Source organism: Stegostoma tigrinum, chromosome 26, assembly GCF_030684315.1.
Source record: "Stegostoma tigrinum isolate sSteTig4 chromosome 26, sSteTig4.hap1, whole genome shotgun sequence".
Lineage (NCBI taxonomy): Eukaryota > Metazoa > Chordata > Chondrichthyes > Orectolobiformes > Stegostomatidae > Stegostoma > Stegostoma tigrinum.
This window is the reverse complement of record NC_081379.1, coordinates 10,520,706-10,543,803: the sequence shown is the minus strand read 5'-3', so window position 1 is coordinate 10,543,803 and position 23,098 is coordinate 10,520,706. Positions and strand designations below refer to the sequence as shown.

At 43.1% G+C, this 23,098-nt stretch overlaps 1 protein-coding gene across 2 annotated transcripts in view; it reads left to right on the top strand.

The window, feature by feature from the left end:
- LOC125464258 (seizure 6-like protein) overlaps positions 1-23,098 on the top strand; it is a 242,555-nt gene that overhangs the window by 114,594 nt on the left and 104,863 nt on the right. For both annotated transcript variants that reach the window (XM_048556529.2, XM_048556530.2), the window contains exon 3: positions 4,073-4,206. In XM_048556529.2, coding sequence (XP_048412486.2) covers positions 4,073-4,206 — 134 coding nt within the window. The remainder of the gene's footprint in view (positions 1-4,072; positions 4,207-23,098) is intronic.

Sequence of the window (23,098 nt, the reverse complement as noted above, 5' to 3'; positions counted from 1 at the left end):
GGTTAGATAGATTGGAAGAGCTGGGTTGGGAAATATAATGAGCTGTTGGTATCTAATTTGAGCACAGCAAGATCCTGCTAAGAGCAATAAGACTAATGTTCAAATCACCTGATCCTCACGATGTTCATTCACGAATGAGGTAGGCTTGATGTTCTGTACTGCCTTTATTGAGCTTTGTGCGTAAATTGGAGAACACGGGCCATCGACTGGGGGTGGTTAATAGATGGAAGCATGCCTTGGGTGATTTGGTGATGCAGGTGAAAAAAACACTCAGTTGTGTATAGGAGCACTTCTGGGTATAAAACAACATTAGCCTTGAGGGTTCTTGTAGCTTAGTGGTGAGGTCTCTGCCTCTAAGCCAAGATATCTGAGTGCAAGTCCCACCTCTCCAGAGCATCTCTGATCAGGTTGATTAGAAAATTATTTTTTTTTAAAGCGCTCTATTTCCTAGAACTGGCAACACTCACTTGTTGAGTGTTTAACATTAATATAGGGTTATGGGCTCTTGTCATGCAGTTGGAATATCCAGGTTAAGGCCCCATCAGCTTCAGAGGTATGCAATAGCATGCCTGAACAGATTGCTTAAAAACATAGGTTTAGCGTAAGACGCTGGAAAGATCACTCCAGCTCTTCTCAAAGAAAGTTCAAAATGATTGCTTGTGTATCTGAGTGATAGTTTCATAGATCATAGGGACAGACCCTTCCGTCCAACTCATCCATTCTGACCAGACATCCCAATCTGATCTAGACCCATTTGCCAGCATTTGCCCCATATCCCTCTAAACCCTTCCTATTCATATACCCATCCAGATGCCTTTTAAATGTTGCAATTATGTTCAATCGATTATGTTCAGGGATGTGTAGGTGAGGTGAATTGACCATAGGAAATGAGGTGTTATGGGATGTGATGGGGGCGGGGGCAGGGGCTCTGTAGGATGCTCTTTGGAGGGCCAATGTGAACTTGATGGGCAATTGGTCTCCTGCAACAGTAAGAGAGTGGTATGATTCTATCACTTCCTCTGGCAGCTCGTTCCATACACGCACTATCTTGTGCATGAAGAAGCTGCCCCTCACGTCCTTTCATATCTTTCCCCTCTCACCTTAAATCATCAGTTTTGAACTTCCCTACCATGGGAAAAAGATGTTGGCTATTTATGCTAACCATGGCCTTCATGATTTTATGAACATTATAAGGTCATCTCTCAGTCTCCAATGCTCCAGTGACAAAAGTTCCAGCCTATTTAACCTCTCCCTATAGCTCAAACACTCCAGTGCTTGTAAATGTTTTCTGCATCCTCTCACGTTTAATAACATCCCTCCTATAGAAGGGTGACGAGAAGTGAATGCGGTATTCCAAAAGTGGTCTCATCAGTGTCTCATACAGCCGTAACATGACATCCCACCTCTTACTCACAGCATAGCACAGTGGCTTAATGGTTAACACCGCCGCCTCACAACACCAGGGACCTGGGCTCGATTCCAACCTCAGACTACTGTCTGTGTGGAGTTTGCACGTTTTCCCCATGTCTGTGTGTGTTTCTACTGACTGGTCTGATTTCCTGTCACAGTCCAAAGATATCCAGATTAGGTGGATTGGCCATGCTAAATTCCCCTTAGTGTCCAGGGCTGTGTAACTTATGGGGAATGGAGGGGTTAAAGGGTAGGGCGATGTGTCTGGTTGGGATGCTCTTTGGAGGGCACAGTGGCCTTGTTGGACTGAATGGCCTGTAGAGATTCTATGAACTTTGGGGGTGGCTCAGTTGTTATCACTGCTGCCTCGCAGTGTTTGATTCCAGCCTCAAGGTGACTGTCTGTGTGGAGTTTGCACATTCTCCTCTTGTCTGTGTAGGTTTCCTCCCACAGTCCAAAGATGTTCAGGTTAGGTGGGTTAGCCATGCTCGATTATGTTCAGGGAGGTGTAGGTGAGGTGAATTGACCATAGGAAATTGCGTGTTATGGGATGTGATGGGGGTGGGGGCAGGGGCTGGGTAGGATGCTCTTTGGAGGGCCCATGTGAACTTGATGGGCGATTGGTCTCCTGCTACAGTAAGAGAGTGGTATGATTCTATCAAGCTTCGTTGACCATTGCTGCATCCAATTTGTGCTTACCTCAACTGGTTGGTGAAATACAATGAAGTGGAGGAATAGTTAGCTAAGCTATTGAAGATGCAATCCTGAAGTATAATTGACATTAGTTGTTGATGCTGCAAGACAAGGCTAAAACCATATAGTGCCAGCAACTTGAGATAAGGTCAATTACCAAAAAATTCCATGCTTGATATAGTTAACCACAGCAGAGCATATTGGACTGTATTAGGTACAGATCATTAAAGATAAATCTGATCTTGTTAACAGATGAGAAGGGGGATTTAGCACAATTTCACGCTTCAAGATTTTTACTGCAACAAATGACTAAAAACACTACTAATTAAACACTATTTTCCTTTCATAGGCAACTTATACTTTAAACTGCAGAAAGTGACATTCCCTTGTTTAGTTATCACCCAGTGCACAGCCATGAGATTACTGTGGTTGTAGACTTGAGGTTATAGACTTGCTCACTGAGCTGTTGTGCTTGTTTGCAGATGTTTTGTCACCCTGAAACATCTGCAATCAAACCCACCGGCTCGGCGAGCATATCTACAACATCTTCCACAACCCGAACTACAAATCTTCTCAAAAATTTAGAGTACAATCCTTCTAGCAACAGGCCACAGTTAGTCCCAACTCCTGTAAGCCCCTTTGGCAGATTAGCTACTCGAGTGACTACCTCAGTTCTCAGTTTGCAGAGACTTTCTTCCATCCACCCCCAGCAATAAAGTTTGGCTTGAAGCTTCTTCTTCCAGCCACGACACAATTCTTTAACAAGAAACCTAGTCTTTCTCACATGCCTGGCTTTGCAAGGACAAGCAACATCTTCTCTTTGCTGATTACCCAGACACTCTGTTATCTGATACCCACTGAGTTATAGGGAAGTGTGTAACCTGATCTCAAAAATGGTTCTCTCAGCCTTCCTCACTTTGGCAGCTTGAAATACATTACTCATGTAGCACGATAGAAATATTAATTCACTATCCTTGATCCCAACTTCCTTTCCTAGAAACGCAGAAAATAGAAGTAAGAATAGGCCATTCAGTCCTTCAAGCCTGTACCACCATTCAACATGAACATGACTGATCATCCAATCTGAATATCCCACTCCCACTTTCTCTCCATATCCCTTGTTCTCTTGAGCCACGAGCTCCCTCTTGAATATATCTAACGAGCTATCCCCAACAGCTTCCCAAGGTAGAGAATTTCATAGGTTCACAATTCTCCGAGTGAAGAAATTCTTTGTCATTTCAGGCCTGAACAGCTTACCCTTTATTCTTAGACTGTCATCCCTAGTTCTGGTCATGCCAAACATCGAGCACAGTTTTCCTGCATCTCGCCTATCGCATCAAGATTTTGTATGTCTCTATGAGATCGCCCCTCAATCTTCTAAATTCCACTGTGTACAAGCCCAGTTGGTCCACTCTATCTTCAAATGTCAGTCCTGACATCCCAGGAATCAGTCTGATGAGTTTTCATTGGACTCCCTCAATAGCAAGAATATCCTCAGACTAGGAGACCAAACCTGTGCACAATACTTAAGGTGTGGCCTCACCAAGGCCGTGTATAACTGTAGCAAGACCTTAGAACCAAATGGAGACTTTATAGTTCAACTGTTTAAAACCCCATACCTTCAACACATTTCTGGGACTTTGGGAGACTCAGAGTCTGTTAAATTTATGGTAAACTCAGAGGTTGCCGTATCATCTATAGTGTGCTATTTTTCTTAACACAGCAATCTAAAATTTCCTTTGAGCTCTAATAAGCTATTCATGCAGGCTTGCTGAGAGGTGAATTTCGGAGGGGATCCCTAGAACATGACACACACCCTCAGTCTTTGATTTATGCAAAATTTAAAGATTCAAAAGTATCTTATAAACTTTATTATTATAACAAAGTAATGCAATGCTTTAATTCTTCTGAAATGAAGAGGTCTATAACAAGGTGACGAGATATGTTTCTTAAATAATTTTGTTTCCAGTTCCATGCAGCGTCAGTTTCTCAGACTCAGAGGGGTACATCGACTCCACGGATTTTCTTCCATTATCTGCGTACGGCTCCCTGCAGTGTACGTTCAACGTGACTGTCTTCAATGGATATGGAGTAGAACTACAGGTAAGACTGCCTGTCCCTGGTTGTTTGAATCTCATTATTTGGTTTACATCATAGATGCTACACAGTTGTAAACTCTCAGTGCCACATGAATGCATCTAAAATACAATTTCACTGCTCTGGGGCTTTCGTAAGATTTGGACTTTTGTTCTTTGTGAAAGGTGTCATTACATGTGATTGCTGAGCAACAGAGAAAGATGGTCTTTTTTGGATGTGCTACCAGGCATTAAACTGATCTGCAGAGGCTTGAAGGCTCCAAGGGTCCAGTTTATGTTGAACTATGATTTCTCATGACCTCAGGACCTCCCAAAGTACTTTACACCCTGTTGAGCCTCTATTGTGAGGATAGACAGTGTGACCAATTTGAGCAAAACAAAATCTAACAAATGACGGGCTCATATGCTTTTCTCAGAGCTCCCCTGTTCTTCTTCAGCATAACTCTTACATTTACTTAAAGTCAGATGGGGCTTCCATATGCGGTTTCATCGAAAAGATGGCAAGGCACCTCTGGTAGTGCAGAACTCCCTGGTTCTGAACTGAAGTGTCAGCCTGCATTATGGTCTCAAATCCCACTGGAGCAGGATGTGAACTAATGGTGTTCTGACTGAGAAGTTGGGGATATCTTCCCAGTGTGACCAGGAGTGTATCTCTCAATCATTTCGCAAATCAATTTCCCCATGCACCTCTCTCCACACATTCCCACCTCCTGATAATCTAATTGAAAGTAACCATCCTCCTGGCAAAGGCAATTAGCCAATCAGAGCCACTTAATGGACTAAGTGTTTCAAGTGCATAACATAAGCAGTGCGTTCAACACAAGAACTTTATTGAAGTGAAAGTTTGGACATCAATCTACCAGCTGTGTGCCTCGTGGAAGGAATTACATGACGACAGCAGTCCAGAACATACTTTTGTATTTCATTGCATTCTACTCCAAAGCCAAGCAGGTAGTTACCTGGAAATATAGCAGAAAGACACAGGAATAGGCCAGGATATTGTTGCAGGCAATTCACAGGAAAGTTCATAAGGGCTCTAAATATATTTTGTTATAGGTCACTTGTGTTATTTTTGCGCATTTTTAGCTGTAGGCACAGATTTTTGTGGTTGAAATGTTGGCAAAATTGCAAGTGTTTTGTTTTTGTCTTTTACAACACAAAACTGACAGCAACCTCCATCACCTGCAAACAGGCAGGAAAATGTGGAATTCTGGGATTCTCCCACCTCAGCAGTGAAGGCGTTGTTGCACTCTGTGTGGAAGGAAATCACTGAGTTGATGTTAAATTTCACTTTTATGCTATTATTCTTGCTATTACAGACCACTGTAAAGGTAAGGTTTTGTTGAATAATATGCAACTGAGCTTCTAAAAGATACTGCGTCATAGTTTGTGCTGAACAACCTCTCTAGCTCTAGAAACTGATTTTCTATGTTTGTGGAATATCAAATTAGCTGTCTGTGAGAATTCTTCACATTGACTGGCAGTCAGGCATGTTCTAATTGAGTTATGACAGGTCATGGAGATGTGGTCAGATGCAGGAAGGAGTATTTGAAGATGGGAATTCTGGGAAGTCAAATGTCTTCAGCGATGGGTCTAAAGTGAATTGTCCATCTTACGCTAAACCCTGATTCTACCTGTCTATTTGTTGACCAAATCACATGAGTCCTTGAACAACCAAGCCTTCAGTAGGAGATTTTGAGAAAAACTTCAAAGGGGAAAGAAGAGAAAAATCCCGTCATTTTTCTCCAAGACAATTTGTGGATAATGTCCCAATTTGTTTTCTGTGTAGACTCTAATGGGATTTTCCAATCAGGAGCTGTAATGTGCAGTTTCATTATTAACTATGGATGATTACATTAGAGACATGTTAATGAATATTTTTCAACTGCCTCAGCTGAAATGTCACTGCTGAGGGTGGATGTTAATGGGAAGATCTCAACTGATAAATCAGCAGCATCTTTCATTTTGCTGACACTTGCTTTTCCACTGCAGTTCAGTTTCTGGTCCTGAGCTTTTTCCTTACCAAGGTCCTGGGTTAACTGTGACCCAATTATTATCTGCTGGAGTGCAGTGTTATAGGACACATGCACAAATGAGCAAACTTGAACTTTTGATCGATTTCTGTTCAGTTGAATATCACCTCTTAAGTATTTTCAATTGAAATACAAAGGGTTTCAGTGTCTTGCAAATTATTTGAAGGTCAAAACTTGGATGCTGAATGTTTCTGATTTTTGAGGCCAATTTTGCCAATGTTGCAGCCAAATAATTTTGTGATTTTTGTGAGGAAAGTGGTCATTCTGATGATGTGAATGCATCCAAGAAATTAATTTCTCCATTTCCATGCACAGCTGCCAACCCACTTTGTGTGTATTTCCAGGACTTTCTGCTTTATTTTGGATTTCTAAAGCCTGTAATCTTATTGTAATCAAAAGATAAAGTTGCCATAATCCCACCGTCTCATTAGAGAGAGATGATTGCTGATGCTTCAGCATGAGAGTCGCTACACCTCAGGATAGGGGTGAAATTGAGAAGTAGAATCTTTCATGGTAACCTCAGCTGGAGTGGAAATTATTGTGGAAAATACTCCTGGCATTACACTGTATTATAAACCAACCATCTAAGCTAACTTACCCCCATTATGTTATAATATTAGGAAAGGGAATGGTGAAAGCTGGGAGTATTATTAGGGAGAATAATGGAAGTAAAATGATAAGGAAATATTTACATATGTACAAACAGTTTATCATAATGATGAAATAATTCAAAATACTTTACATTCTAGTTTTTCCTGGGCTCTGAACAATAATACTGTTCCCATCACTGCCATTTTATTCAATAAACAAAACAAGGATATTGCAGAAGGAATTTGTTGTGGACATTTCTGGTGTGATAGGGACCATATTTGTCAGGGAGGTTATCATGGACACTGAGGAAAGTATTGGCAAATGGGTAATATTGGGCAGTATTGCTGTAATGGGGCCAATATTGATGCGAAGAGAAAAACTTTGATTAATGAACATTTACTTCCGCTATTCTCCCCTATAATATTCTCAACTTTTTCACCATTCCCTTTCCCAATATTGTAACATTACGGGGAGGCAATGGCTTCTGGTATTGTTATCCAACGGTTAATCCAGATAATGGTCTGGGGGCCTGGGTTCAAATCCTGCCACGGCAGAAGGTGGATTTGAATTCAATAGGTTAGGAATTAGGAGCCTAATAATGAGCATCCATTGTTGATTATCAGGAAAAAACCTACCTGGCTTCACTAATGTCCTTTTAGGGAAGGAAACTGCCATCTTTACCTGGTCTGGCCTACATGTGACTCCAGATCCACAGCAATGTGGTTGACTCTTAACTGCCCTCTGGGCAATTAGGGATAGGCAATAAATGCTGCCTAGCCTGCATGTGCCCTCAACCTGTGAATGAAAAAAGGGAAAGAGTAACAGCATTAATAATGGAAGTGGACTAACTACCAGGGAGTTGGAGAAAAGCTACTAAGACATGGTGGAGGAAGAAAAACAAACCTAAAGACAAAACAAAAGGAACTACAGATGCTGGAAATCTCAAACAAAAATAGAAATAGCCTTCAAAACTCAGCTGGCTGGCAGCATCTGCGCAGAGGAAGTAGAGTTAACATCTCAGATCCATTGACCCTAAGGACAAGGTGTGTAAGGCAATGAGTTAGAATGTATTGCAGCCTGATTTTAATGAGCTCTTTGCTGCAGGAGTTAGGAGCATAGGTATAGTCAAGCACACGAAGAAATCAGAGCTTATTTATTTTGTCATATTTGGTTTTGGGTTACAAACTGCTGATAGCTTGTGTTTGGGGGCAGTTTACTGCCACTAAGGGAGTCTCAGAAAAAAGGAGATACCTGTTTTGAACTAGGTTTGGCTTATTGCAAGTTAGCAGTCAGGTACAAGTTACATTAGTAAGAAAAACATTGTTGCTAAGACATATTGGGAGACTTAGGTAGAGTTGTTCATTTTGCAAGATCCTAAGATGTTCTGCCTCATCCCCACTTAAAACCACTGAAAACTATCAGATTGGATAAAGATTAAGACAGTCTCCAACATTAGTCTTTTTAGAGCTGTTACCTTATACAACAGTTTTGATGTGCAGCTTCCTCAGCCTAGCACTTTGAAAACAATGACTAATGCCTTTCTTTCTGCTACCCTATCTTCAACGTTTTTTAAAAATAAGAATAAAAGGTTTCTCGTTAAGATCAATGTTAAATATACTTTTGAATAATTTAAATTTATATAATTTGATTTTGCTGGTCTGACGTAATAAAGTAATGTTCTAATTTCATCTTATTTGTACGAATTAATATTTTATATTCTTCCACCATATCTTCTCACATCTTTGCTCACAGCTATACTTGCCCATCAGGCTAGATTTTCTAAATTCTACAGTCAAGAAATATTGCAAACACTGGAAATCTGAAATAAAATTTCAGGAGTAACCAAAGGGTTTGGACAGATTGGGACTCTACGGTCTGGAATTTAGAAGAATGAGAGGTGATCTCATTGAGAAATATAAAATTCTCGAAGGGCTTGACAGGGTAAATGCAGAGAAGATGTTTCCCCTTTTGTGAGAGTCCAGAAGCAGAGGGCATTTTCTCAGAACAAAGGGGCACCAAATTAAGACTGAGCTGAGGGGGAGTGTCTTCTTTCAGAGGGTTGAGAGCCTTTGGAACTCTTTTTCACGGAGAGCAGTGGGAGCAGTGTCCTTGTGTATACTTAAGACTTGGATAGATTCTTGATCAGTAGAGGAACAAGGATATAGGGAAAAGGCAGGAGACTGAATGTGAGGAGTACTAGATTAAGCGTGATCTGTTGAATGGCCGAGCTGGCTCAAGGAGCTGAAAATCATAATTCTTTAGGCTTTCTTAAAGTCTTAATGGCTCATGGACTAATAATCTAGAGTTCAAATCATGCTGTGGTAGTTGGGGAATTTAAAATTCAGTTGCTGTAGATCATGACTATAAGTCCACCTGGCATTTAAAGCATAATAAAGTGTGAAGCTGGATGAACACAGCAGGCCAAGCAGCATCTCAGGAGCACAAAAGCTGATGTTTCAGGCCCAGATGATGAAGGGTCTAGGCCCGAAACGTCAGCTTTTGTACTCCTGAGATGCTGCTTGGCCTGCTGTGTTCATCCAGCTTCACACTTTATTATCTTGGATTCTCTAGTATCTGCAGTTCCATTATCTCTGGCATTTAAAGCATCCCCATTTTTCTAGTCCAAAACATCATAATTTTGCATTTCCACTGCATACTTTGTCTTGCTTTACAGCCATGATACATTATGCACATAATGATGGTCAGCCGCAATTTTTCACCCCACCAGTGCACATTTTATTCATAAGTTTCTTAAAGCTGGAATCAAGGGATTAAGCAGACAATGTGGACTCTGTTGCAAAAATGCATGGGTGTTTAAGACATATCCATTCTGAATCAGACACCGATGACATTTCGTAACGGTGATTACATGGTTTTGAGCTGGATGAACACAGCCGACCAGGCAGCATCAGAGGAGCAGGACAGCTGACATTTTGGGTTGGGACCCTTCTTCAGAAATGGAGAGAGGGGGAGGCAATGATGGAAGGTGAATAGAGGAGCAGACAGGTGGAGAGAAGACGGACAGGTCAAGGAGGTGGGGATGGAGCCAGTAAAGGTGAGTGTAAGTAACGAGTTGGGATGGGGGTTGGTCAGTGAGGAGGGAGGGGAGGTAGATGGGAGGAAGACAGACAGGTCAAGGAGGCAGGGATGAGGCTATTGGGTAGGAAGTGGGAGTGGAGGTTGGGTCAGTGAGGTGGGAGGAACGGATAGGTGGGAGAAAAGACGGACAGGTCAAGGAGGCAGAAACAAGAGGGATGAGGTCTTGGGATGAGGTCAGGGGTGGGAAGATTTTGAAGCTTGTAAAGTCCGCACTGAGACCATTGGGCTGCAGGGTTCCCAGACAGAATATGAGAGGCTGTTCCTCCAGCCTTCAGGTGGCATCATTGTGGCACTGGAAGAGGCCCACGATGGACATGTCGTCCAAGGAGTGGGAGGGGGAGTTGAAATGGTTTGTGACTGGGAGGTGCAGTCGTTTGTCATGAACTGAGCACAGGTGCTCCAGAAAGCGGTCCCCAAGCCTCAGCTTGGTTTTCCCGGTGTAGAGGAGACCACATGGGGAGCAGCGGATACAGTATACCACGTTAGCAGCTGTGCAGGTGAACATCTGCTTGATATGGAAGGTTTTCTTGGGGCCTGGGTTGGAAGTGAGGAGCGAGCTGGAGGGCAGGTGTAGTCCTTACTGCAGTTGCAGAGAAAAGTGCCAGGGGTAGTAGGGCTAGTGGAGAGTGTGGAGCGCACAAGGGAGTTACCGACAGAGTGTATTCCTCCGGAAGGCACATATGGGTGGGGAGGGAATATATATCCTTGGCTGTGGGGTCAGATTGCAAGTGGCGGAAGTTGCAGAGAATGATACGCTGGATATGGTGGTTAATGGGGTGATAGGTGATAATGGTGACTGCCTGCAGTCAAAGAGGTGATTCACTTTTATACTTAGTGCATAAATCAACCTCAGCTCTTGCTAGACTTCAAAAGTTGACATTCACCAACATATACATTAATTAAATAAAATGGAAATGAAAAACTAGAATCAGTGATGGCGATGACAAAATTACTGGATTGTTGTAAAAAAACTACCTGGTTCTCAAATGTCCTGGGGAAAGGAAATCTGTGTGTGGCCTATGTGTGTTCCCAGATCCACAGCAATGGTGTTGACTCTTAACAGCCCTAGTATATCATTCAGTCACATGAAATTGACATAAAAATGTCCCTTTAATAGCACTGCAGGTGTGGTTTCAGGGCTAAGTGCAATAAACTGGGCAAAGAAAGCAGCTCAACACTTTCTCAAAGTTAATTAGGGACCAACAAGCAACTCTAGCCTCACCAGCAAAGTTCACATCTCGTGATCAAATCTGAAAACACAAAAGTGCTGGAAATATGCAGTCTCTTCTTGTGAAAAAAAGCCTTTCATTTCTAGAATTGATCCAGTGAAACTTCCCCGACTGCTTCCAATACAAAATTTACTTCAGTTCCGTTCATCCCACAGCCCTGTGTCTTTCAATATTGACATCAACGCAGCACTGAGCTAACATCCACAGATTTTAAGGAAGATAAAGTCTTAATTTCCCTTCAGAATAGACAAGCACTAATTTTGGGATTCTGACCCTTTTTGTTCCTGGAATTCCCCACTAGCGAAAGTTGTTTCTCTGTAATTTCTGTGTCAAATTCCTTTTTCAGTTAGATTATCCCTTGACTCACTAATCCCAGTAAGAAATGTAAGCCACATATATACAACTGGACCTCATAACTTAGCCCTTTAAGATGCTAAGATTCTGGTGAACCTGCACCGTACCTACTACAATGATAATGTATCCATTATGATGCCCAAATATGAAGGCAATACTGAATTCCAGATGGAATCTGAGAAAGACAGTTTGCAACTGAAGCATAGCTGCCTGCTCGTTATGATTCAGCCCAGTTTTATAACACAAGATAATAAAATGTGAGGCTGGATGAACACAGCAGGCCAAGCAACATCTCAGGAGCACAAAAGCTGACGTTTCGGGCCTAGACCCTTCATCAGAGAGGGGGATGGGGAGAGGGAACTGGAATAAATAGGGAGAGAGGGGGAGGCGGACCGAAGATGGAGAGAAAAGAAGATAGGTGGAGAGGAGAGTATAGGTGAGGAGGTAGGGAGGGGATAGGTCAGTCCAGGGAAGACGGACAGGTCAAGGAGGCGGGATGAGGTGGTAGGAATGGAGGTGTGGCTTGAGGTGGGAGGAAGGGATGGGTGAGAGGAAGAACAGGCTAGGGAAGCGGAGACAGGCTGGGCTGGTTTAGGGATGCAGTGGGGGAAAGGGAAGAGCTGGGCTGGTTTAGGGATGCAGTGGGGGAAGGGAAGAGCTGGGCTGGTTTTGTGATGCAGTGGGGGGAGGGGATGAACTGGGCTGGTTTTGGGATGCGGTGGGGGAAGGCGAGATTTTGAAGCTGGTGAAGTCCACATTGAGACCATTGGGCTGCAGGATTCCCAAGCGGAATATGAGTTGCTGTTCTTGCAACCTTCGGGTGGCATCATTGTGGCACTGCAGGAGGCCCATGATGGACATGTCGTCTGAGGAATGGGAGGGGGAGTTAAAATGGTTCACGACTGGGAGGTGCAGTTGTTTGTTGCGAACCGAGCGGAGGTGTTCTGCAAAGCGGTCCCCAAGCCTCCGCTTGGTTTCCCCAATGTAGAGGAAGCCAAACCGGGTACAATGGATACAATATACCACATTGGCAGATGTGCAGGTGAACATCTGCTTGATATGGAAAATCAACTTGGGGCCTGGTATAGGGGTGAGGGAGAAGGTGTGAGGGCAAGTGTAGCACTTCCTGCGGTTGCAGGGGAAGTTGCCGGGTGTGGTGGGGTTGGAGGGGAGTGTGGAGCGGACAAGGGAGTCACGGAGAGAGTGGTCTCTCCGGAAGGCAGACAAGGGTGGGGATGGAAAAATGTCTAGGGTGGTGGGGTCGGATTGTAGATGGCAGAAGTGTCGGAGGATGATGCGTTGTATCCGGAGGTTGGTGGGGTGGTATGTGAGAACGAGGGGGATCCTCTGGGGGCGGTTGTGGCGGGGGTGGGGTGTGAGGGATGTGTTGCGGGAAATGCGGGAGATGCGGTCAAGGGCGTTCTTGACCACTGCGGGGGGTACCCGGTGTGGCTTCCTCTACATTGGGGAAACCACGCGGAGGCTTGGGGACCGCTTTGCAGAACACCTCTGCTCGGTTCGTAACAAACAACTGCAATCCCGCTCTCACCACCATCACTGCCTCACCGGCCCCGCTCTCACCACCATCACTGTCTCACTGACCCGCTCTCACCGCCGTCACCGTCTCACCGACCCTCTCACACCGCCGTCACTGTTTCACCGGCCCCGCTCTCACTGCCATCACTCTCTCACCGACTCCGCTGTCACCACCGTCACTGTCTCACCGACCCTGCTCTCACCACCATCACTGCTTCACTGGTCCCAATGTCACCGCCATCACTGTCTCAGCGACCCCGCTCCCGCTGCCATCACTGTCTCACCGACCCCGCTCTAACCACCATCACTGCTTCACTGGCCCCAATCTCACCATCTCACTGACCCTGCTGTTACAACCATCACCATATCAACGACCCCGCTCTCACTGTATCAGCAGCCCCGCTCTCACCACCATCACCGTCTCACGGACGCCACTCTCACTGCCATCATCGTCTTACCAACCCCACTGTCACCGCCTACACTTTCTCACCGGCCCCACTCTCACCACCATCACCACCTCACCTCCCTGCTGTCACTGCCAAACTGGCCCACTCTTGATCCACTGGCATCGCTCAGGCCCCCACTCAATCCACTGTCACTGCAGGACACAACCCACACCCTCAGCTCCCGCCCCATGATTCCCAGTCATGGCTGCACTCCTTCCAACTTATTAGATAGATGGTTAAAAGGGCCGGTGGTGGGGTGTGATAGAACTACTGCACACTGGGGGCAGAAAAAGAGAAAGAGAAAAAGAAAGGAAAAGGAGAGGGAACTGGTGAGCAATGTGGAGCTTCCAATGGAGTGACTTACCCAGTTCTCATCTTGCCAAAATAGAACGTGCGAGAGCTTGATTATAGAGAAAAGACAATGTCGGACTCAGCTGTGGTGCTTCCCTTGGGTCAATAGATCCTGTTGCGTCGAACTGTGGAGATGGGTTAGCAAAGTCATTTCGTCACTTTCTTCAGTATGCGGGAGGGGGGGGTAAAACCGGAGGCGGGGGGGTTTAAGGGCAGGAAGTTGGTGGTGGGCCAGTTACTGAATCCCAATATTGCGACCAGTGATAACTCCCTAGGCTTTCTGCATTTTTGCAAGGAAGTAATCACGCTGCATTGAATTATCAGAGAAATTCTCTGGAGTTAAAGCAAAGGGCTTTCTCCCCAGCAGAATGCAATTGCCAAGATGCTATAATTTACCCACCTGTAAATATTCAGTGCTGCTGAATACTCAAAGTAGGAAATTCATTTTCTACTCTGCAGTACTCCCAGCTTCACAGGGGCGGTCAGAAAAGGGAAATAAACATAAAAGGGAGAACACAACAAAAACAACAACAATAAATGAACTTGCCTCAAATTCCTGTGGTGATGGCATTTCAAATTTGACACTTAATGTGCCCTGACACCACAGTCTGTCAAAAGGCTATTGTAAATCTTCCAACTTTCAAGAGGTGCCATCAGAGAGTGAAACTAACAACATCAGAGAGATTCAGCAGCCCACTGGGGAGGTTAAACGGCACACCAGGAAGTTATGGCTGAGCTAATCCGTCAGAGTCAGCAAATTGTAGACATTGACTCAACAACTAATGTCTGTAGTTTCAGGGTGCAATAATTGCTAGGTTTTTTTTATTCATTCAAGCAATGCAGAGATCACTAACAGGACCAGCATTTGTCACTCCTCCCTAGTTATCCTTAGCTGCGACCTACCTCCTTGAACCACTGCATTCAATGTGCTGTGGGTAGACACTCAATACCATGAAAGAGCAAACTCCAGGAATGTGACCCAGCGACAGTGAAGGAACGTTGATATGCGTCCAAGCCAGGATGCTGAGCGGCTTGGAGGAAAACGTGTAGTTGGTCGCATTCCCACGTGTCTGTGTCTTTGCCTTTCTAGATGGTAGTGGCTATTGGTTTGGAAGGTTCTTCCTAAAGATCCTTAGTAAATTTCTTAGCGTTAGTAAGAACAACCAATGCTGAACAATCAAATATTGTTTTAATTATTGCTAAGAATATTAATCTCATTATTACAAAGTATGATTGGATTTGTACATTTTAAGTGCATATTTGCAAAAACTCAATTGAACACCATCATTGTCAAAGATGCAACTACAGAAAGGTTGTCTGACCTGTTGAGTTTTGGTGTCTGGAACGAGATTTACCTGGTGCAGCAATGATTATGTTTTCTGTTGAAACATATAAAATAATCAGAGGGATAGATAGGGTGGATAGGGAGAGCCTTTTTCCTAGGATGGTGACGGCGAGCACGAGGGGACATAGCTTTAAATTGAGGGGTGAAAGATATAGGACAGATGTCAGAGGTAGTTTCTTTACTCAGAGTAGTAAGGGAATGGAACGCTTTGCCTGCAACGGTAGTAGATTCGTCAACTTTAGGTACATTTAAGTCGTCATTGGACAAGCATATGGACGTACATGGAATAGTGTAGGTTAGATGGGCTTGAGATCGGTATGACAGGTCAGCACAACATCGAGGGCCGAAGGGCCTGTAATGTTCTATGTTCAGTGTAACATAAGAAACTAGGCATGGAAATTATGATATTAAAGAATCAAACAGACATTTATTACAGCTAGCTATCATATATAGATATTACATTTGCAGGCACATAAGTATCTGGGCTCACATTAAGCTATTAGATTACAAAAGAAAGGATTGAGTAGCATTCTTGCAGTTGAGTGTTATGCTTTAAGTAAACCAGGCAAGATAGAGCATGGGACCTTTATATCCTCAAGTCATATGTTATGATGCAGTGATGATGTCATGAATATGTTTCTTACTAACAGACTGACTGTAGGACATAACACATCTCATTTTTCCAAAGATAAAATTACCCCAGATATATATGGTTGTATGTAGGCATTCGTTGTCAATTTGATAATCATACAAACAGGTAAAACAGAGTCTACAAGCTTAATATTTCAAAGCTTCATGTGCTTCTTTGGAGGTTTGACAGTCTGTCCTAACATGGTTATTGTACACCCTTCTGGGGAAGTATATGTTCTCTGTGGTACTTGTTTGCTGATCACAACTTTCACTCTGGCTGTGGCCAAAGTGTTACACATCAAACTTGAGAAGGCCTTCAACTGTACAGCCGAGAACATCACCATGCAGATCAAGAGTATGATCTTGGTCATTGTGTGGCTTGCGTAATCAGCTCTGTGTATCAGATGTAATCATCCTAGTACCTGGCTCATACCTCACTTCCAAGTCATATCCTTGCAGACCATTGACTGATTCTACTGCATCATGTAGTCTGATCCTCCACAGTAAGTGTTGTGACCAGAATGAGTTCTGTGCATGTTGGCAGCACACTCAATGCAGGGCCATTGAGATTTATCAAGTGGAAGATTTCAGGATGCCAAGATGAGCTTGACAATTGGCATTTCAGTGTAATTCTGCCAGTGTGTGGAATTGGTGATCCATTATACTCTGAAAGACAGTCTCTCATGGGGTGTACTGTACAGCACTACTTACTGGGGTACTTCGAGATAGTAAGAGCTGCCAATGTTGGAGTCAGAGATAGCACAGTGTGGAGCTAGAGAAATACATCAGGTCACGCAGCATCAGAGGAACAGGAAAGTTGATGTTATAGGTTGGGACACTTTTTTTTCTGAAGAAGGGTCCCAACCCAAAACATCAGCTTTCCTGCTCCTCTGATGCTGCCTGACCTGACGTGTTAATCCAGCTCGACACTGTGTTATTGCTGAGGTACTTGCCTTTCACAATGCATAATGTTAATATGTTAGCACTAACTCCTGTGTCAGTTTTAGCTGTCAGTGTTTGTCATCCTTCTCAGAACATATGATCTTAATGGTTGTAAAAGCTGCTGAAAGCCTCATACCGGCAACATGGTGTGGGAGGTTAACAATATGGGACATAGAACATAGAACATAGAACATAGAACAGTACAGCACAGAACAGGCCCTTCAGCCCACAATGTCGTGCCGACCATTGATCCTCATGTATGCACCCTCAAATTTCTGTGACCATATGCATGTCCAGCAGTCTCTTAAATGACCCCAATGACCTTGCTTCCACAACTGCTGCTGGCAACGCATTCCATGCTCTCACAACTCTCTGCGTAAAGAACCTGCCTCTGACATCCCCTCTATACTTTCCACCAACCAGCTTAAAACTATGACCCCTCGTGCTAGCCATTTCTGCCCTGGGAAATAGTCTCTGGCTATCAACTCTATCTATGCCTCTCATTATCTTGTATACCTCAATTAGGTCCCCTCTCCTCCTCCTTTTCTCCAATGAAAAGAGACCAAGCTCAGTCAACCTCTCTTCATAAGATAAGCCCTCCAGTCCAGGCAGCATCCTGGTAAACCTCCTCTGAACCCTCTCCAAAGCATCCATATCTTTCCTATAATACGGCGACCAGAACTGGACGCAGTATTCCAAGTGCGGTCTAACCAAAGCTTTATAGACATTTGGTCATCTTCTGAAATTTATCATTTGCTTGTTTGATTCTGATCCTCCGTAGATGTGTTTTGCATTTATGCATGTTCTGAACACTTTCCTCATTGCCGGGGTTGTGGTGTTACCATCTTGTTGGTCACCTGAGATCTGGGGTCTTGCTTGGCCTTTGGAATCAAAATTTCCTGCACATAATAGCCAGTGTTCCCTGGTGCCACATGTTTTGCAGATCTCTACGAAAGCTGAAGAGCATTTAGCTAGGTACAACAAACAATATCTGTTACAGATTTTGTTGATTTGATCCACTTTGCAGACTAAAACAATAGTATTATCAACACCTGAAGCATATAAGTGCTGTCAACCTGTCACTATGGCTTCAGGCTTATAGTTGTCTGTGCTGCTCGAGCATCAGAATATCCAGGCCAATCTGTTCTAATGACACTAATGGAGGGATAAATATTTCCCAAGACACGGTGAAGAAATCTTCTTTGAAATAGTGCCTCGGGGTCTTCAGCAGGAGCATTCGGAGCCTTAGCTTGACTTTTCATTTTTGAGATAGTTCATCTGACAGGGCTGTTAGTAATGCACTGAAGATTCAACGAAGAGGAAAAATTGGAATGGAAAACAAAACGAAAAAGCATAGACGGTTTGGCACAAAAATTAGAAATGGTCTTGTAATCAGTGTAGGTTGGTTTAACCAAAGTGAATAATTATACTCTTCAATGTGATCTCTGCTGTTCTGTTCCCCACGAGCTCATCTCCTTAAGATGTTAAATGTGCATGTTCTCGTAAAGCACTGGTTGAGTGAACTGTCACCTTAACTGTTCTGTTATAAACAGCCTGGAATTAGATTTCATAAATTAAGATTACCTTGTCAACTTTCATCTACATCTCCATGAATGAAAGTGCTTTTCACTCTTTTCAGTGTGAAACAAATTTGTGCGGTCCCTTGGCTTTTTACTCCTTCCTTTAGTTTTTCTTTCTCAGTTATGGGTTTCTTCTTATTGCTGGGTGGTGTTAAATGTGGTAAACCCGATATCACAGTTTGTGATTCTTAACCACGCCTAGTGTGTGGTCATAATTAACCACAAGATACAGATAGTGTCCATTCATGTGACATCAGGCACTATTCGACCTATGTATTTTTATCCCACCTCGAACAAACTGCTGGGTGGTGCATGTGTCAAGGTGATTTTTGCAAAGTGTACAGAATTACATAGGGCAGGGCTTCCCAAAGTGGGGCCAAATGGAGGTTCCCTTGTGAAATGTTGAGATTGCAAGAACTAAGCAGCAATGGTAGCCATGGAACTCCAATTGAGCTCTGCTCTCCTCTCTAACAAGTCCCTGTTCTCTGTTACTTATCACCCCAACCCTCACACTCACATTCTCACTGAGGGATCATAATAATGCTCAAGTTTCAGAACTGAGCCACAGTGGAATAGGGTTTGGGAAGCACTGACCGTTACGCAAACAGTCCATGCTGGCTCAGCCCAACCTCTCCTCCTATCCTACTCTGACCTCGAACTGTATTGAGAGTGCGGTAATATTTCCTGCTTTATGGGATATCCTAATCTTTCCTCTGCAGATTCTCCTACTCCTGTTTTTTTTTGGTCCAAGTGGATTGGGAAAGCTTACAGAGGAGGACCATGATGAAGAGTCATACTGGATTCAAAGCAATATCTCTATTTCTCTGTCTACAGACACTGCCAGATTGGCTGAGTTTCTCCAACATTCTCTGTGTTTGCTACAGATTTCCAACAACTGCAGTTCTTGGGTTTTAGTTGGACATAATAGGAGAACTTCAGTATTGAATTGTATGGACCCATCACCAAGTTGCATCAATAACAATAGTTGTATTGTCTTCTTGCTACAGTGCGAAAGGCATGTCTTCCAAATGGCATGAACACAGTGTATATCAATTTCAGAAAAACTCTTCTATTCGTAGACTTTCTCTGTATGCAGGTTTCTGTATTAGCTGAGAGAGCTTCTTTCACAAGACTCTCTCTAAACCTCAGGATCTGTTAGAGTCACAGGTTCACTGCAGGAATCTATGTTGGGGGAGAGGGGATGGGTGGTCAGAAAGTGACTGCACTCAGTGCTGGAAGATGCAAGCCCTGACTAGATCCCTCCTGCTAAGCGAGTGGTTCTTAGGCTCCAGGATGGAACAGTGCACTCTTTGTTAGTTTGTAGCATTTGCTCTTCAACAGAATTGGGAAGAATCTGGCAAAAAGGCAACAATTTCATCTAAATAAGTAATTTAAAGTGGAATTGCTGATTGCTCTGGATTTGCGTAGTCCTACTTCTCAAGAAAATATCTGCATTAGATACTTTTCTGACCATTTGGATCTAGGGAATTTGTCGATGAGTTGGTGACATGTGTATGCAGTGAGAATACAGGATACCTTACTGCACATCCCATCATAGCGATGAACAGTAAGCTCTCAACTGCCATCTACAACTGGAGCCATAGCTGCAGGGGCTGAGCCATTTCTAAAGAAAGGTCCCGACCCAAAATGTCAACTTTCCTGCTCCTCTGATGCCATCTGGCCTGCTGTGTTCCTCCAGCTCCAAACTGTGTTATCTCTGACTCCAGCATCTGCAGTTCTTACTATCTCTGATCTGTGCGTATTTTGTTTGTTAAAGGGAAAAAGATTGCTTGTGGATCTTGTAAAGCTGAGGAGATTGCAATCGAGAATCTCGTAAATTTAGAAATCTATGCTGTTTCTTGTATGAAAACTAATATGTTGCTTTTCAAATATCACAACTCAAGGATTAGTTAAGGGAAGAGGTTTGTCTTGAATTATTGCATTTTATAATCAATCTGCTCAGAGATGTCGTGACACACCTTTGGAGTAGGTAGGACTTGAACATAGATCTCCTGGTCTGAAGGTAGAGAAACTGCCATGAAAACACCAGCCTTCAGTTAGCGCATTGTAAGCCCATGCCCATCATGCAAAAGTCCCAACTTTTGTGAACATAGGTTATTAAGCAATAATTATGATTTAATAGTGTGGACATGTGGAATAGTTCATAAATAAATGCATCAGAAGTTTCATTTCTAGGAAGATTTTTTTTTCTCCATAATTCATTTGTGGTGCAGATATTTTCTGAGCAATCTTTTTGGTAATGTTATTACACTCCTCTGGCGCAGGTGAGACTTACATCCAGGTATCCTGGCTCAGAGACAGAGACACTATCATTGCACTATGAAGGTCCATGGGCATTGCTGGCAAGATCAGTACTTATTGCTCCTTTGAGATAAAAAGCTGCTTTAAGAACATAAGAGCAAGAGTGGGCCATTCAGCCCATCAAGCCTGATGTACAATTCAATTACATTATGGGAATTTATTAAACTTAAAACAGGTCATCCTTTTGAGTATTACATCTTTAATAACATTAATTTCATTCAGCACCTCATTTTCATGAATTCTTGGTTCCCAAGCATTTCTGGGAGATTTTCTACATTGTCCACTGTGAAGACAGACTCAAATAATGGTTTAGCTTCTCTGTCACTTTCCTGTTTTCCATCACAAATTTTCCTGTTTTTCCTCGTTATAGGTCCAAAGGTGTCTTGCAGTTCTTTCTCTTTTCGGAAATCTAAAGAAACGTTTTCATTTCACCTTTATGTTCTTGTTACATTCATATTCTCTTTGCTCTTTCTTGATCAATTTATTTGTCATCTGGATTATCAATTGCTCCCAATCCTTAGGATTACTATTTATTTTTGGCAACCTTATAAGAAGCTTACTTAAATCTAATTAATTATTTAATTAATTTGTTAATCACTGTTAATTTACCTATGTCTTACTGAAATATATATTTGCCATAGGCCAAGTAGCACTTCTTTAAATACCAGCCATTGCCTGAGCATCAAATCCTTCAGTGTATTTTCTGATTTTCACCATAGCCAACTTGTTCTACATTCCTTCATAGTTAAGATCCGAGCAGCATAAAATATGTCACTTTCAAACTTGATGTAAAATTCTATCATAGTATGGTTACTATCTCCCAAAGGTTCCCTTGTGAGTATTAAATTCGTGAACAGTTGCAATCCATGATGGTCAGCATAGTTAAAAGTCAATCACATTGCTGTAAGTCTGGAGTCACATATCAGCAGCAGATGTTATTCGCAAGAGAGAACCAGATGGATCTTTCACAACAATCCCAGTAGTTTCATCATCACTCATTCTTAATTTTAGTTTCAGATTTGTGTATTTAATAAAATAAATTTAAATTCTCCAGCTCGCATGGTCTCATGTTGTGAGATCCTCAATCCAGGGCTTGGGATGACCTGTCCTGTAGTGTATCACTATAATCTTTTCATATTCTACCAACTTGTAGATATTTTCTAATCAACCTGTTAAAGAGCAAGCCTCTGGAGCACATGGGGCCTGAACACAGGCTTCCCAGCTCTAGAGGCAGGGACAGCTCATTTCATCACAAGATTCTTGCCGTGTAACATGCTAATTGATGGTTCACACATAGTCTCTGTTTTCCCTGAGCCGCTGAGGCTGAGCTTTGTCTATCTGCTTATCTCTTCTAAAACTCTTTCAAACATAATCCAGAAATCTCAGTCATCAGCAACTGTTTCCCACCTGTCAATGCCAATTCCGGCTATCTCTAATCTCATTTGGAGTTATCCTTGTGATAGGGGTATGACACATTGTAATCCAATGGCCAGATCACTACACTTTGGATATTCTGCTGGTATCCAGCCCATGAATGTGACCAACACAATGCAGATGTTGTTGGTTTTGCAATGAGTATATGCTGGTGGGGTGACACATGCCAGGACCTCATGTAAGTTCCTGCGCTTGCCCTGTTAAAACTAATGACAGTCTGCTGCCCTTACTCAGCCTGTCCTACACGTGACTACAGATTCACTGTAATGTGGTTGACTCTTAGCTACCTTCTGAAATAGCTCTCAAAAATCACACAGATCGAGGGGAATGAGAGTTGGGCACTACATGTTGGCCTTTCCAGCAACACCCACATCCCATGAAAGGTTAATCTAAAAAAATCTGAGATAGTAAAGCTGGAAAATATTTAGTCTTTTCTTCTGCCAAGCATATTTTACCCATGGTAGCCCTTTCGCTTAGGTGTCTTGTCAGCTGATGTGCAATGCTGAGCAATACCAGCAGCACAGGTTCGATTCTATATAAGCCGAGGTTACCATGAAGGACGTCCTTCATTATGTGGTGATCCCCAGTTTAAACCACCACCAATTATCTCTACCTAATGAGAGCAGCCCTAATGACTGGTAACACTATTTCAGCCTTCACTTCATATGTTTTCATGGTCTCATTACTGTAAAGGTATTCACTGGGGAGATAGGCCCGGTAGGCCCACAGTTTGGTGTTCTCCGACAAAATGTTAGTTTGCTCCACACTGCCTTACTCAGCTTGGACATAACAGATGCAGCTTCTCTGATGCTCGCATTGATTTCAGTGTCAAATGGCACATTTGTGGTGGTTATAGAACCTTCGTCTGCGAGGTTCTCAGCACATTCTATTGTCATATTATCAATGCAGATATATGGTGGCATGTCAACATCCTGGACAAATATATTTATCTTCCCCATATTGATGGTCAAGCCTGACTGATGATAGGTGTGACAGTTTACGTCCAT